The sequence below is a fragment of the Salmo salar genome, chromosome 10 (genome assembly GCF_965601325.2).
Source record: "Salmo salar chromosome 10, fSalSal1, whole genome shotgun sequence".
Taxonomy (NCBI): domain Eukaryota; kingdom Metazoa; phylum Chordata; class Actinopteri; order Salmoniformes; family Salmonidae; genus Salmo; species Salmo salar.
In genome coordinates, this window is record NC_138300.1 from 121042941 (window position 1) to 121057899 (window position 14959).

The 14959-nt window shown below is 47.1% G+C and overlaps 1 protein-coding gene across 1 annotated transcript; it reads left to right on the forward strand.

Annotated features, from left to right (window-relative positions):
• Window positions 1–402: 402 nt before the first annotated feature.
• Window positions 403–4936, forward strand: LOC145858560 (potassium/sodium hyperpolarization-activated cyclic nucleotide-gated channel 4-like). Its single transcript, XM_082956639.1, has 2 exons — window positions 403–1550; window positions 4438–4936. Exons 1-2 carry the CDS (start codon window positions 853–855, stop codon window positions 4934–4936), a joined length of 1197 nt encoding a protein of 398 aa, XP_082812765.1. The 5' UTR covers window positions 403–852.
• Window positions 4937–14959: the final 10023 nt, after the last annotated feature.

Genomic DNA, 14959 nt, shown 5'->3' on the forward strand with positions numbered 1-14959 from the left:
GTAGTTGATCATTTACGACAAAGTATATCATCAAGACTGTCAGGGAGTTTTTAAATCACACCCTCTTATCATCCAGCCTGACTCCTGCTGGACTGGGATGCTGAGAGCAGCGCTTCTATGGCAACCCGGTAGATTAGCCCCATTAATATCCAGTTTATTAGAGAACTGCTGGACCGGGATGCTGAGAGCAGTGCTCCTATGGCAACCCGGTAGATTAGTGATATCAGCACACACAGCAGCCAGCGGTATTTGAATGCAAGCTGGTGAGGACTGACTGACTGAGTGGAAGGCTGCATGTCATCATTTCCTATTGACAGCCAGCTAGCCAGGGCTTTAATATTTAGGGAGGAGAATCAGGAGAGAGAGGAGATCATGCTTTGTCATTAAGGACCACAGAGACGCCAGCCAGCATCCTTCCTCACTCTGCCTCCGACTGGCACGTCCGATAATTAGCGCAGACGGCATGCAGGCAGCCTCAGTACCCTGATGTGTTGTCGTCATCTAGGCTGCTACACTCTGATTTAGGAATAACTTGATAGCTGAATGTCATTCATTGAGTTCCCGGACATGTAGGCCTACCGTAATATGACCGTCGCGCCGAAGCGGTACGAACTGTTGCAACCGGGAGCAGGAAGCAGCAGCACATTTCAAGTGTCAAGTAAGATAGAACTGTCCCTGTTCTGCTGCAGATGCGCCGTCACTGCTTTCGGGAAACCTGCTTCCGTTTGAGTTTATAAAGTACATGTTTTGTAATCATCATAGCTTGTATATTTTTGTTTCTTTGTCCAACGCGTTTTTCTCGTAGCCCAGACTAGTGCGCGTCTGTCGCATCTGTTCCTAAATACCTTCATAATGGATAGGTTTCATTCATCCATGCGCAAGAGGTTGTACAGCTTGCCGCAAAACATTGGTCAAAAAGGCTCTGTATCTGACGACGGAGGAGAACACGGTGATGGCGACAAGGACACCAAGAAGAAAAGTACCGGTATCAGGCTGAAGTCTCTCCCTCCTCCTGGACCTTCGTCCCCCACCAGCAGCTGGAAGAGCAACGGGGACCGGGACCCCAAGAGCGGAACCGCCGGAGACTTGGAGACGGTCGTTGCCATCAAGACCAACTTGAATGGGGACTGTCGTCTGGTCAGAGGTCGCCTTTCTTCCATCGCTGGTCGACACACTCTTGGGTCAGATCCAGCTGAGCAGCGGAGGCTGATCTCCGAGGCAGACGCCGGTGCTAACGAAGAGAGTTACCCCGGAGAGGGCGAGCTGGGAGTGCAAGGTGCCGGCGGTCGCAGTGCTGGTGCACATCGCCGATCGTCCGTCTTCGATCAGTCCACTTTCATCAAGTTAGAAGGAACCGAACCGATCATGCCAGACGAAGCAGAGCAGTTGTACCGGGCTGGCTTCATCCACCGGCAGTTCGGGGCGATGCTTCAACCAGGAGTCAACAAGTTCTCTCTGAGAATGTTGGGGAGCGAGAGGGCCGTGGAACACGAAAGAGAACGAGTCAAGTCTGCAGGATTTTGGATCATTCACCCATACAGTGATTTTAGGTAATTATCGTTTAGAGGATCTTTATCAGTCGTTAATTAGGTTACTGAATAGTTTGACTGAAACCAGACAAGTGTCTGGTTAGACAAGTTAAAGGCCCCTGATAGTTTTCACACCCTCTCTGATTCATTGTTGTGATAATAGCCTAGCATAGTTTACTAGCTCACCAAGTTCACTTTTCCAGGAACATATGAAGAAAAGTTTGTGGTCATCATTGGCGTTATCTTCACAGGGTACAGTGTCCAAAGCTAGGCTGTTCGAGATGGTTTCAGCTGATGAAACCAATATGTGTCAAGACTCTTTCTGGTTTTTAATTTAAACTCAATGCTCCTATTGGGTCTTGTCCAAAGTAAAGCTCAAACATAGATGCCAGTTCAATTTAAATACCGTTTTTAGATTTGACTACTGACATGCATATTCATTTTGCAGTTCCAGGCATATTCATAGCCAACTAATACTGCGGGTACTGATCTTTTAGGCTCAGTTTGTTTTGACTCAATATGGATATGTCTGTGTGTGTACATATGTGTGCTCAGAGAGAGATCCTGTAAACATAAACATAACTGTTTATTTCATACCACCAACACAAACAAGCGCATTCATTCCGTCATGCCATCTTTTCATCACCACACACATAAAATGGTTTTCGAATCATTTTAACCTTGAGTTCTCTCTCTGCTCTCACAACAGGACATGTCCACTGTCCTGGCATGTTGGGACTTATCCTCCTATCCTGATGTGTTACAGTGTGTGTGTGTGTGTGTGTGTGTGTGTGTGTGTGTGTGCCCCCCCACTCATCTGAATTACATTTAGTGAGGCCATGGGATTACAGAGAGAGAGAGAGAGTGTGCAGCAGGCCGGACCGCTATGGGCTAGTTCAGGGCTTTTTGAAATGGGGTAATTAAAATAGGGTAACATGACCATTCAAGATATTAGAAGCACACATCAGGCAGGATTATGACCAAATAATTAGTTTAATGGGAGGGTGTTTGGGGGGGGGGGGGAGAACAGGGGAAGGTAGGGGGGGGGAGAAGAGGAGGGGAGGACAGGGGAAGGAAGGAGAGAGATGAGGGGGAGAGAGGAGGAGGGAGGACAGGGGAAGATAGGGGGAGAGGAGGAGGGGAGGACAGGGGAAGGAAGGAGAGAGATGAGGGGGAGAGAGGAGGAGGGAGGACAGGGGAAGGTCCTCTGTGAGCTGGTCCTCTCTGAGCTGGACCTCTCTGAGCTGGACCTCTCTGAGCTGGATCTCTCTGAGCTGGATCTCTCTGAGCTGGATCTCTCTGAGCTGGACCTCTCTGAGCTGGACCTCTCTGAGCTGGATCTCTCTGAGCTGGATCTCTCTGAGCTGGACCTCTCTGAGCTGGACCTCTCTGAGCTGGACCTCTCTGAGCTGGTCCTCTCTGAGCTGGATCTCTCTGAGCTGGACCTCTCTGAGCTGGACCTCTCTGAGCTGGACCTCTCTGAGCTGGATCTCTCTGAGCTGGTCCTCTCTGAGCTGGACCTCTCTGAGCTGGATCTCTCTGAGCTGGACCTCTCTGAGCTGGATCTCTCTGAGCTGGATCTCTCTGAGCTGGATCTCTCTGAGCTGGACCTCTCTGAGCTGGATCTCTCTGAGCTGGATCTCTCTGAGCTGGACCTCTCTGAGCTGGATCTCTCTGAGCTGGACCTCTCTGAGCTGGACCTCTCTGAGCTGGACCTCTCTGAGCTGGATCTCTCTGAGCTGGATCTCTCTGAGCTGGACCTCTCTGAGCTGGATCTCTCTGAGCTGGATCTCTCTGAGCTGGCCCAGAAAACGTTTCTTCTTTTTTTTTAAGTGAAAATGACAGACTTTAGAAGCCTTTTTAAACCTTGAATACACTCCAAGTTTTCATTTCCTGCAACAACAGGGTGATCAAATTAACATGAAGATCACTTTATTGGTCAATTGCACACAAGGTCCAATCAAAATGTGACTTCTACTTTAAATGGAACCCCTCTGAAAGACTGTACATACACTGAACAACAATATAAACGCAACATGTTACAATATCAAAGATTTTACTGAGTTACAGTTCATATAAGGAAATCAGTCCATTGAAATAAATGTATTAAACCCTAATCCATAGATTTCACATGACTGGGAATACAATTATGCATCTGTTGGTCTGAGATACCTTAAAAAAAGGTAGGGGCTTGTGTAATGATCATGCTGTTTAATCAGCTTCTTGATATGCCACACCTGTCAGGTGGATGGATTGTCTTGGAAAAGGAGAAATGCTCGCTAACAGGGATGTAAACACATTTTTGAGAAATTAGCTTTTTGTGCGTATGGAACATTTCTGGGATCTTTTATTTCAGCTCATTAAACATGGGAACAACACTTTACATGTTGCGTTCATATTTCTGTTTAGTGTAAATACATTGGGGTCTGAAATTATTGACACCCTTGATAAAGATGAGCAGAAATGACTGTATAAAATAAATAATTCAAATATTGAGCTATATTGTATGCAAAATAAAGAGAGAAATGATATCATTTTATCAAGCATCCCAACTTCAATTCCCCCCAAAAAATGTCTCCATGCTTTTCAATTAGAATTTAGAATTACAATTAGAATGTTCAAAACACTTCCAGAATTGGACTGAATTGGAATGGAATTGATCCCTAACCCTGGTTCTAACCTAGAACCCCTATCTCTGGTGAAATAGCCCTAACCCTGGTTCCATCCTAGAACCCCTATCTCTGGTGAAATAGCCCTAACCCTGGTTCTAACCTAGAACCCCTATCTCTGGTGGAATGGCCCTAACCCTGGTTGTCAGTGAAGTGGGGGCTGTTTTAGAGAATAGAGAGAGGAGGGCAGATCAGCTGATGTTGTGCTGATGTGACCATATGTGTCGTGGGCAGTAAAGTACTGTCCACTTTCTGGGCCGGCCGACCAGCTGTTCGTTCCTGTCCTCTAAGAGCAGTCAGCAACAGGAAGAGAGCAGTCAGCAACAGGCAGAGAGCAGTCAGCAACAGGCAGAGAGCAGTCAGCAACAGGCAGAGAGCAGTCAGCAACAGGAAGAGAGCAGTCAGCAACAGGCAGAGAGCAGTCAGCAACAGGAAGAGAGCAGTCAGCAACAGGCAGAGAGCAGTCAGCAACAGGAAGAGAGCAGTCAGCAACAGGCAGAGAGCAGTCGCCAGGCGAGAGCAGCGCCAGGCCAGAGCAGTCGCCAGGCGAGAGCAGCGCACGGGAGAGCAGTCAGCAACAGGCAGAGAGCAGTCGCCAGGCCAGAGCAGCGCACAGGCCAGAGCAGTCAGCACAGGCGAGGCAGCAGCCAGGCAGAGAGCGTCGCCGGCGGCGCGTCGCCGGCGGGCAGAGAGGGGGCAATCTGGGATTGGGACATCCATTTCTTGAATATCAAATGAATTATATAGCCATTGATCGTAGAAGAATGTGACGTATAAATGCCTCATGAGCTTTTAGTTTAACTGTCTTACGCAATGAGAAGACAAAATATACTCTCCTTTTTTACTCCATTGTTTGATAACACTGTAGAGCTTGAAAACATGGTTGAAACTATCATTTTGATCTAATGGATGGTCAGTCCTTTCATCCATAGCGCTGTCTATTTGTATTTATTATGGATCATCCCCATTAGTTCCTGTCAAGGCAGCAGCTACTCTTCCTGGGGTTTATTATGGATCCCCATTAGTTCCTGCCAAGGCAGCAGCTACTCTTCCTGGGGTTTATTAAGGATCCCCATTAGTTCCTGTCAAGGCAGCAGCTACTCTTCCTGGGGTTTATTATGGATCATCCCCATTAGGTCCTGCCAAGGCAACAGCTACTCTTCCTGGGGTTTATTATGGATCCCCATTAGTTCCTGTCAAGGCAGCAGCTACTCTTCCTGGGGTTTATTATGGATCCCCATTAGTTCCTGCCAAGGCAGCAGCTACTCTTCCTGGGGGTTTATTATGGATCCCCATTAGTTCCTGTCAAGGCAGCAGCTACTCTTCCTGGGGTTTATTATGGATCCCCATTAGTTCCTGCCAAGGCAGCAGCTACTCTTCCTGGGGTTTATTATGGATCCCCATTAGTTCCTGTCAAGGCAGCAGTTACTCTTCCTGGGGATTATTATGGATCCCCATTAGTTCCTGTCAAGGCAGCAGCTACTCTTCCTGGGGTTTATTATGGATCCCCATTAGTTCCTGCCAAGGCAGCAGCTACTCTTCCTGGGGTTTATTATGGATCCCCATTAGTTCCTGTCAAGGCAGCGGCTACTCTTCCTGGGGTTTATTATGGATCCCCATTAGTTCCTGTCAAGGCAGCAACTACTCTTCCTGGGGTTTATTATGGATCTCCATTAGTTCCTGCCAAGGCAGCAGCTACTCTTCCTGGGGTTTATTATGGATCCCCATTAGTTCCTGCCAAGGCAGCAGCTACTCTTCCTGGGGTCCAAACATATTAAGACAGTTACATCAGATATAAAACACAAGATATAACATTATAACATTATTACACCATTACATATCTACAACACAACATGTATAATACCACCAGTGGTGTAACGTACTTAAGTAAAAATAGTAGTTTTGGGGGGTATATGTACTTTACTATTAAATAAAAAATGTAACCATTTTTTTTTTACTACTTTTATTTCACTACATTCCTAAAGAAAATATTGTACTTTTTACTCCATACATTTTCCCTGACACACAAAAGTACTCGTTACATTTTGAATGCGTAGCAGGACAGGAAAATGGTGTAATTCACACACACACTGACTGCCTGATCTGACGGACTCACTAAACACATGCTTCCTTTGTAAATGATGTCTGAGTGTTGGTGTGGCCCCTGGCTATCAGTAAATGATGTCTGAGTGTTGGTGTGCCCCTGGCTATCTGTAAATGATGTCTGAGTGTTGGTGTGCCCCTGGCTATTAGTAAATGATGTCTGAGTGTTGGTGTGTTCCCCTGGCTATCAGTAAATGATGTCTGAGTGTTGGGGTGTGGCCCCTGGCTATCTGTAAATGATGTCTGAGTGTTGGTGTGCCCCTGGCTATCTGTAAATGATGTCTGAGTGTTGGTGTGCCCCTGGCTATCAGTAAATGATGTCTGAGTGTTGGGGTGTGGCCCCTGGCTATCTGTAAATGATGTCTGAGTGTTGGTGTGTGCCCCTGGCTATCAGTAAATGATGTCTGAGTGTTGGTGTGTGGCCCCTGGCTATCAGTAAATGATGTCTGAGTGTTGGTGTGTGGCCCCTGGCTATCTGTAAATGATGTCTGAGTGTTGGTGTGTGCCCCTGGCTATCTGTAAATGATGTCTGAGTGTTGGGGTGTGGCCCTGGCTATCTGTAAATGATGTCTGAGTGTTGGTGTGTGCCCCTGGCTATCAGTAAATGATGTCTGAGTGTTGGTGTGCCCCTGGCTATCTGTAAATGATGTCTGAGTGTTGGAGTGTGACCCTGGCTATCTGTAAATGATGTCTGAGTGTTGGTGTGTGGCCCCTGGCTATCTGTAAATGATGTCTGAGTGTTGGTGTGTTCCCCTGGCTATCTGTAAATGATGTCTGAGTGTTGGTGTGTTCCCCTGGCTATCAGTAAATGATGTCTGAGTGTTGGGGTGTGGCCCCTGGCTATCTGTAAATGATGTCTGAGTGTTGGTGTGTGCCCCTGGCTATCAGTAAATGATGTCTGAGTGTTGGGGTGTGGCCCCTGGCTATCAGTAAATGATGTCTGAGTGTTGGGGTGTGGCCCCTGGCTATCAGTAAATGATGTCTGAGTGTTGGGGTGTGCCCCTGGCTATCAGTAAATGATGTCTGAGTGTTGGTGTGTGGCCCTGGCTATCTGTAAATGATGTCTGAGTGTTGGTGTGTGCCCCTGGCTATCTGTAAATGATGTCTGAGTGTTGGTGTGTGCCCCTGGCTATCTGTAAATGATGTCTGAGTGTTGGTGTGTGCCCCTGGCTATCTGTAAATGATGTCTGAGTGTTGGTGTGTGCCCCTGGCTTTATGTAAATGATGTCTGAGTGTTGGTGTGTTCCCCTGGCTATCAGTAAATGATGTCTGAGTGTTGGTGTGTGGCCCCTGGCTATCTGTAAATGATGTCTGAGTGTTGGTGTGTGGCCCCTGGCTATCTGTAAATTATGTCTGAGTGTTGGGGTGTGCCCCTGGCTATCTGTAAATGATGTCTGAGTGTTGGTGTGTGCCCCCTGGCTATCAGTAAATGATGTCTGAGTGTTGGTGTGTGGCCCTGGCTATCTGTAAATGATGTCTGAGTGTTGGTGTGTGCCCCTGGCTATCAGTAAATGATGTCTGAGTGTTGGTGTGTGGCCCTGGCTATCAGTAAATGATGTCTGAGTGTTGGTGTGTGGCCCTGGCTATCAGTAAATGATGTCTGAGTGTTGGTGTGGCCCCTGGCTATCAGTAAATGATGTCTGAGTGTTGGTGTGGCCCCTGGCTATCTGTAAATGATGTCTGAGTGTTGGTGTGCCCCTGGCTATCTGTAAATGATGTCTGAGTGTTGGTGTGTGGCCCCTGGCTATCTGTAAATGATGTCTGAGTGTTGGTGTGTGCCCCTGGCTATCTGTAAATGATGTCTGAGTGTTGGTGTGTGGCCCTGGCTATCTGTAAATGATGTCTGAGTGTTGGTGTGTGCCCCTGGCTATCTGTAAATGATGTCTGAGTGTTGGTGTGTGCCCCTGGCTATCTGTAAATGATGTCTGAGTGTTGGTGTGTGCCCCTGGCTATCTGTAAATGATGTCTGAGTGTTGGTGTGTGCCCCTGGCTATCAGTAAATGATGTCTGAGTGTTGGGGTGTGGCCCCTGGCTATCAGTAAATGATGTCTGAGTGTTGGGGTGTGGCCCCTGGCTATCAGTAAATGATGTCTGAGTGTTGGGGTGTGCCCCTGGCTATCAGTAAATGATGTCTGAGTGTTGGTGTGTGGCCCTGGCTATCTGTAAATGATGTCTGAGTGTTGGTGTGTGGCCCCTGGCTATCTGTAAATGATGTCTGAGTGTTGGTGTTCCCCTGGCTATCTGTAAATGATGTCTGAGTGTTGGTGTGTGGCCCTGGCTATCTGTAAATGATGTCTGAGTGTTGGTGTGTGCCCCTGGCTATCTGTAAATGATGTCTGAGTGTTGGTGTGTGGCCCTGGCTATCTGTAAATGATGTCTGAGTGTTGGTGTGTGCCCCTGGCTATCTGTAAATGATGTCTGAGTGTTGGTGTGTGCCCCTGGCTATCTGTAAATGATGTCTGAGTGTTGGTGTGTGCCCCTGGCTATCTGTAAATGATGTCTGAGTGTTGGTGTGTGCCCCTGGCTATCAGTAAATGATGTCTGAGTGTTGGGGTGTGGCCCCTGGCTATCAGTAAATGATGTCTGAGTGTTGGGGTGTGGCCCCTGGCTATTAGTAAATGATGTCTGAGTGTTGGGGTGTGCCCCTGGCTATCAGTAAATGATGTCTGAGTGTTGGTGTGTGGCCCTGGCTATCTGTAAATGATGTCTGAGTGTTGGGGTGTGGCCCTGGCTATCTGTAAATGATGTCTGAGTGTTGGTGTGTGGCCCCTGGCTATCAGTAAATGATGTCTGAGTGTTGGGGTGTGGCCCCTGGCTATCAGTAAATGATGTCTGAGTGTTGGGGTGTGGCCCTGGCTATCTGTAAATGATGTCTGAGTGTTGGAGTGTGCCCCTGGCTATCAGTAAATGATGTCTGAGTGTTGGGGTGTGGCCCCTGGCTATCAGTAAATGATGTCTGAGTGTTGGGGTGTGGCCCCTGGCTATCAGTAAATTATGTCTGAGTGTTGGGGTGTGGCCCCTGGCTATCAGTAAATGATGTCTGAGTGTTGGGGTGTGGCCCCTGGCTATCAGTAAATGATGTCTGAGTGTTGGTGTGGCCCTGGCTATCAGTAAATGATGTCTGAGTGTTGGTGTGTGCCCCTGGCTATCAGTAAATGATGTCTGAGTGTTGGTGTGTGGCCCCTGGCTATCAGTAAATGATGTCTGAGTGTTGGTGTGGCCCCTGGCTATCAGTAAATGATGTCTGAGTGTTGGTGTGGCCCCTGGCTATCAGTAAATGATGTCTGAGTGTTGGTGTGGCCCCTGGCTATCTGTAAATGATGTCTGAGTGTTGGTGTGGCCCCTGGCTATCTGTAAATGATGTCTGAGTGTTGGTGTGGCCCCTGGCTATCAGTAAATGATGTCTGAGTGTTGGTGTGTGGCCCCTGGCTATCTGTAAATGATGTCTGAGTGTTGGTGTGTGGCCCCTGGCTATCAGTAAAGGATGTCTGAGTGTTGGTGTGGCCCCTGGCTATCAGTAAATGATGTCTGAGTGTTGGTGTGTGGCCCCTGGCTATCAGTAAATGATGTCTGAGTGTTGGTGTGTGGCCCCTGGCTATCAGTAAATGATGTCTGAGTGTTGGTGTGGCCCCTGGCTATCTGTAAATGATGTCTGAGTGTTGGTGTGGCCCCTGGCTATCAGTAAATTTAAACAACAAGAAAGATAATGCCGTCTGATTTGCTTAATATAAGACATTTTGAAATGATTTATGCTTTTACTTTGTAAAAGTATATTTTTGCAGTTACATTTAATTTTGATACTTAAGTATATTTAAAACCAACTATTTTTAGACTTTTTCTCAAGTTGTATTTTACTGGGTGACTTTCACTTTTACATTAGTCATTTGTTATTAAGGTATCTTCACTTTTACTAAAGTATGACAATTGGGTACTTTTTCCACCACTGAATACCACCATACAACAATTTTACAATGTACGTGTGTGTGTGTGTGTGTGTGTGTGTGTGTGTGTGTGTGTGTGTGTGTGTGTGTGTGTGTGTGTGGTGTGTGTGTGTGTGTGTGTGTGTGTGTGTGTGTGTGTCTTCACAGTCTGCATTGTTCCATAAGGTGTAGATTTTTAAATCTGATTCTACTGCTTGCATGAGTTACTTGATATGAAATAGTTCTGTGTAGTCATGGCTCTATGTAGCACTATGCGCCTCCCATAGTCTGTTCTGGACTTGGGGACTGTGAAGAGACCTCTGGTGGCATGTCTTGTGGGGTATGGATGGGTGTCGGAGCAGTGTGCTACTAGTTTAAACAGACAGCTCTGTGCATTCAACATACACTACATGACCAAAAGTATGTGGACACCTGCTTGTTGAACATCTCATTCCATTTGCTGCTATAACAGCCTCCCCACTTCTGGGAAGGCTTTCCACTAGATGTTGGAAAATTGCTGCAGGGACTTGCTTCCAATTAGCCACAAGAGCATTAGTGAGGTCGGGCACTGATTTTGGTCGATTAGGCCTGGCTATTCATTCCAAAGATGTTCGATGGGGTTGAGGTCAGGGCTCTGTGCAGGCCAGTAAAGTTCTTCCACATCGATCTCAACAAACCATTTCTGTATGGACCTTGCTTTATGCACGGGTGCATTGTCATGCCGAAAGAGGAAAGGGCCTTCCCCAAAGTTGCCACAAAGTTGGAAGCAAAGAATAATCTAGAATGTCATTGTATGCTGTAGCATTAAGATTTCCATTCACCCGAACTATCTGTAAGGGACCTAGCCCGAACCATGAAAAATAACCCCAGACCATTATTCCTCCTCTACAAAACTTTACATTTGGCAAATGCCGTGGTCGGGTTGACCCAATCCCAGATTTTCCCTTTAATGCTAACTGCTCAAACATCTGGCTGGTGAGGGCAGGCTCCTGGAGAGGACATGGATTCCCAAGAGATAACGCAGGGATTTATCCACCAGAGGAGGGAAGAGCAATTAGGATCAGTGTGTCACAGCACTGGAGAGAGAGAGAGAGAGAGAGAGTTAGGGGGGTTAGGGACAGAAAGAGAGGGAGTTAGGGGGGTTAGGGACAGAAAGAGAGGGAGTTAGGGGCGTTAGGGACAGAAAGAGAGGGAGTTAGGGGGGTTAGGGACAGAAAGAGAGGGAGTTAGGGGGGTTAGGGACAGAAAGAGAGGGAGTTAGGGGGGTTAGGGACAGAAAGAGAGGGAGAGAGGGTTAGGGGGGTTAGGGACAGAAAGAGAGGGAGAGAGGGTTAGGGACAGAAAGAGAGGGAGAGAGATAGAGAAAGAGGGACAGGCAGAAGAGCAGAGAGAGAGACAGATAGAGAGAGTGGGATAGAGAGTGGGGGAAAGGCAGCGAGAGAGAAAGAAATGGGCAGAGAGAGAAAAAGGAACAGAGAGCGAGACAGAGAGAGACAGAGAGGGACAGAGGGAGAGAAAGAGAGGGAGAGAAAGAGAGGGACAGAGAGAGAGGGACAGAGAGAGAGAGGGACAGAGAGAGAGAGGGACGGACAGAGAGAGAAAGAGAGGGACAGAGAGAGAAAGAGAGGGACAGAGAGAGAGAGAGAAGGACAGAGAGAGAAAGAGAGGGACAGAGAGAGAGAAAGAGAGGGACAGAGAGAGAGAAAGAGAGGGACAGAGAGAGAGAGAAAGAGAGGGACAGAGAGAGAGAGGGACTGAGAGAGAAAGAGAGGGACAGAGAGAGAGAAAGAGAGGGACAGAGAGAGAAAGAGAGGGACAGAGAGAGAGAAAGAGAGGGACAGAGAGAGAGAGGGACAGAGAGAGAGAGAGAGACAGAGAGAGAAAGAGAGGGACAGAGAGAGAGAAAGAGGGGGACAGAGAGAGAGAGGGACAGAGAGAGAGAGGGACAGAGCTTATTTATTTTCCCTTTTGCACAAAATAGGACATTTGAAATGTCTTTATTCTTTTGGAACTTTTGTGAGTTTAATATTTACTGTTATTTTTTTTATTACTGTTTATTTCAATTTTGTATATTATCTACTTCACTTGCTTTGGCAATGTTAACATATGTTTCCCATGCCAATAAAGCCCCTTAAATTGAGAGAGGGAGAGAGAGAGAGGGAGGGAGAGACAGAGGGGAGGGGAGGGGGGGGAGCTGGCAGATGAGCAACTAGTTAGCATAATGCAAAGGCTTTGTTTGGCAGAGAAACAACAGAAAGCTGATTATAACAAAATGGGCCCCTCCTCTCCCTGCCCTGACCGCTCTGCCCTGCCATCAAAGTGTTGTTCTTTTAGGTACGATGGAGTGTTCTGTGTTCTCTCTCTGGGACAATATCAGTGATTACTGTAGATCTATGCTATATCTGTATTATAGACTAGTTATTTATATATATACTGTCTGTGGTACTGTCAATGTATTACTATAGAATCAATTACATGTAATGCTCCTCACTGTCTTGTTCTCTTTCACTATGGGAACCTCAGTGTAACAAATACATACATCTAATCAGAGACTGGGGATTTAGACTGGTGGTGACTGTAGAAAGACGATCAGAGACTGGGGATTTAGACTGGTGGTGACTGTAGAAAGACGATCAGAGACTGGGGATTTAGACTGGTGGTGACTGTAGAAAGACGATCGGAGACTGGGGATTTAGACTGGTGGTGACTGTAGAAAGACGATCGGAGACTGGGGATTTAGACTGGTGGTGACTGTAGAAAGACGATCAGAGACTGGGGATTTAGACTGGTGGTGACTGTAGAAAGACGATCAGAGACTGGGGATTTAGACTGGTGGTGACTGTAGAAAGACGATCAGAGACTGGGGATTTAGACTGGTGGTGACTGTAGAAAGACGATCGGAGACTGGGGATTTAGACTGGTGGTGACTGTAGAAAGACGATCGGAGACTGGGGATTTAGACTGGTGGTGACTGTAGAAAGACGATCAGAGACTGGGGATTTAGACTGGTGGTGACTGTAGAAAGACGATCAGAGACTGGGGATTTCGACAGGTGGTGACTGTAGAAAGATGTTTCTATTTCAATAATTTGCAGATTTACTCCCTATTATTTACAGTTCTAAAGTTTGGGTTGAAAACATTTATATGGCCGAACAGTCTAGCATAAAGGCTATGTGCAAAGGCTACCCCTGCAGACTTGTTGTGCTTATCTGTAGGGATTCAGCACCATTGGAATGGAAAGCGACGGTGTGACACAGCGAGTCTGGTGGTCGCTGTCCACTGCCATGTGGTGCTGAAGTTTGGAATTCTGATTCCGTCGCTGTCCACCGTCCTGCGGTGCTGAAGTTTGGAATTCTGATTCCGTCGCTGTCCACCGTCCTGCGGTGCTGAAGTTTGGAATTCTGATTCCGTCGCTGTCCACCGTCCTGCGGTGCTGAAGTTTGGAATTCTGATTCCATCGCTGTCCACCGTCCTGCGGTGCTGAAGTTTGGAATTCTGATTCCGTCGCTGTCCACTTCAGCAGTGTTGAATTTCCGATCACCGCTATTAAAACGTAGTCTATTTTAGCCCCATCGATTATTAGAATACTATTTTAGAAAATGTATGAACTAATGAATGAATGCATTCATTAATCATGTTTTCATGACCAGTGATAATCAGCATTTGAAAGTGAGATCCTGTTTAGACGATATATTCTGCTCTTACGCTGTGGTACAACCTATAGCAGGTGGAAGCTGAACGTGATTAATACATTGTAGACTGTAGCTACCAATTGGTTACCACGAAATTGGGGAGAAAAAGGGAGAAAAATAAATAAATAAATAAATAATTACAACACAAGAATGGACTGGAATAGACAACAAACACACATGTGCACAAACAGCAAACACATGGCATGGTGCATACCTCTGTTTTGTTCTACTCCCCTCAGTTACACATGGCATGGTGCATACCTCTGTTTTGTTCTACTCCCCTCAGTAGGGAGGAACATGGCATGGTGCATACCTCTGTGTTTTGTTCTACTCCCCTCAGTAGGGAGGAACATGGCATGCTGCATACCTCTGTTTTGTTCTACTCCCCTCAGTAGGGAGGAACATGGCATGCTGCATACCTCTGTTTTGTTCTACTCCCCTCAGTAGGGAGGAACATGGCATGGTGCATACCTCTGTGTTTTGTTCTACTCCCCTCAGTAGGGAGGAACATGGCATGCTGCATACCTCTGTGTTTTGTTCTACTCCCCTCAGTAGGGAGGAACATGGCATGCTGCATACCTCTGTGTTTTGTTCTACTCCCCTCAGTAGGGAGGAACATGGCATGGTGCATACCTCTGTGTTTTGTTCTACTCCCCTCAGTAGGGAGGAACATGGCATGCTGCATACCTCTGTTTTGTTCTACTCCCCTCAGTAGGGAGGAACATGGCATGGTGCATACCTCTGTGTTTTGTTCTACTCCCCTCAGTAGGGAGGAACATGGCATGGTGCATACCTCCGTTTTGTTCTACTCCCCTCCGTAGGGAGGAACATGGCATGGTGCATACCTCTGTTTTGTTCTACTCCCCTCAGTAGGGAGGAACATGGCATGCTGCATACCTCTGTTTTGTTCTACTCCCCTCCGTAGGGAGGAACATGGCATGCTGCATACCTCTGTGTTTTGTTCTACTCCCCTCAGTAGGGAGGAACATGGCATGCTGCATACCTCTGTGTTTTGTTCTACTCCCCTCAGTAGGGAGGAACATGGC

Excerpts from the sequence above, each read along its gene's own strand:
- LOC145858560 (XM_082956639.1), top strand. The coding sequence starts at position 853 with ATGGATAGGTTTCATTCATCCATGCGCAAGAGGTTGTACAGCTTGCCG. Across the intron at positions 1,551-4,437 it reads CACCCATACAGTGATTTTAG|TACTGTCCACTTTCTGGGCC; the intron begins GTAATTATCGTT and ends TGGGCAGTAAAG.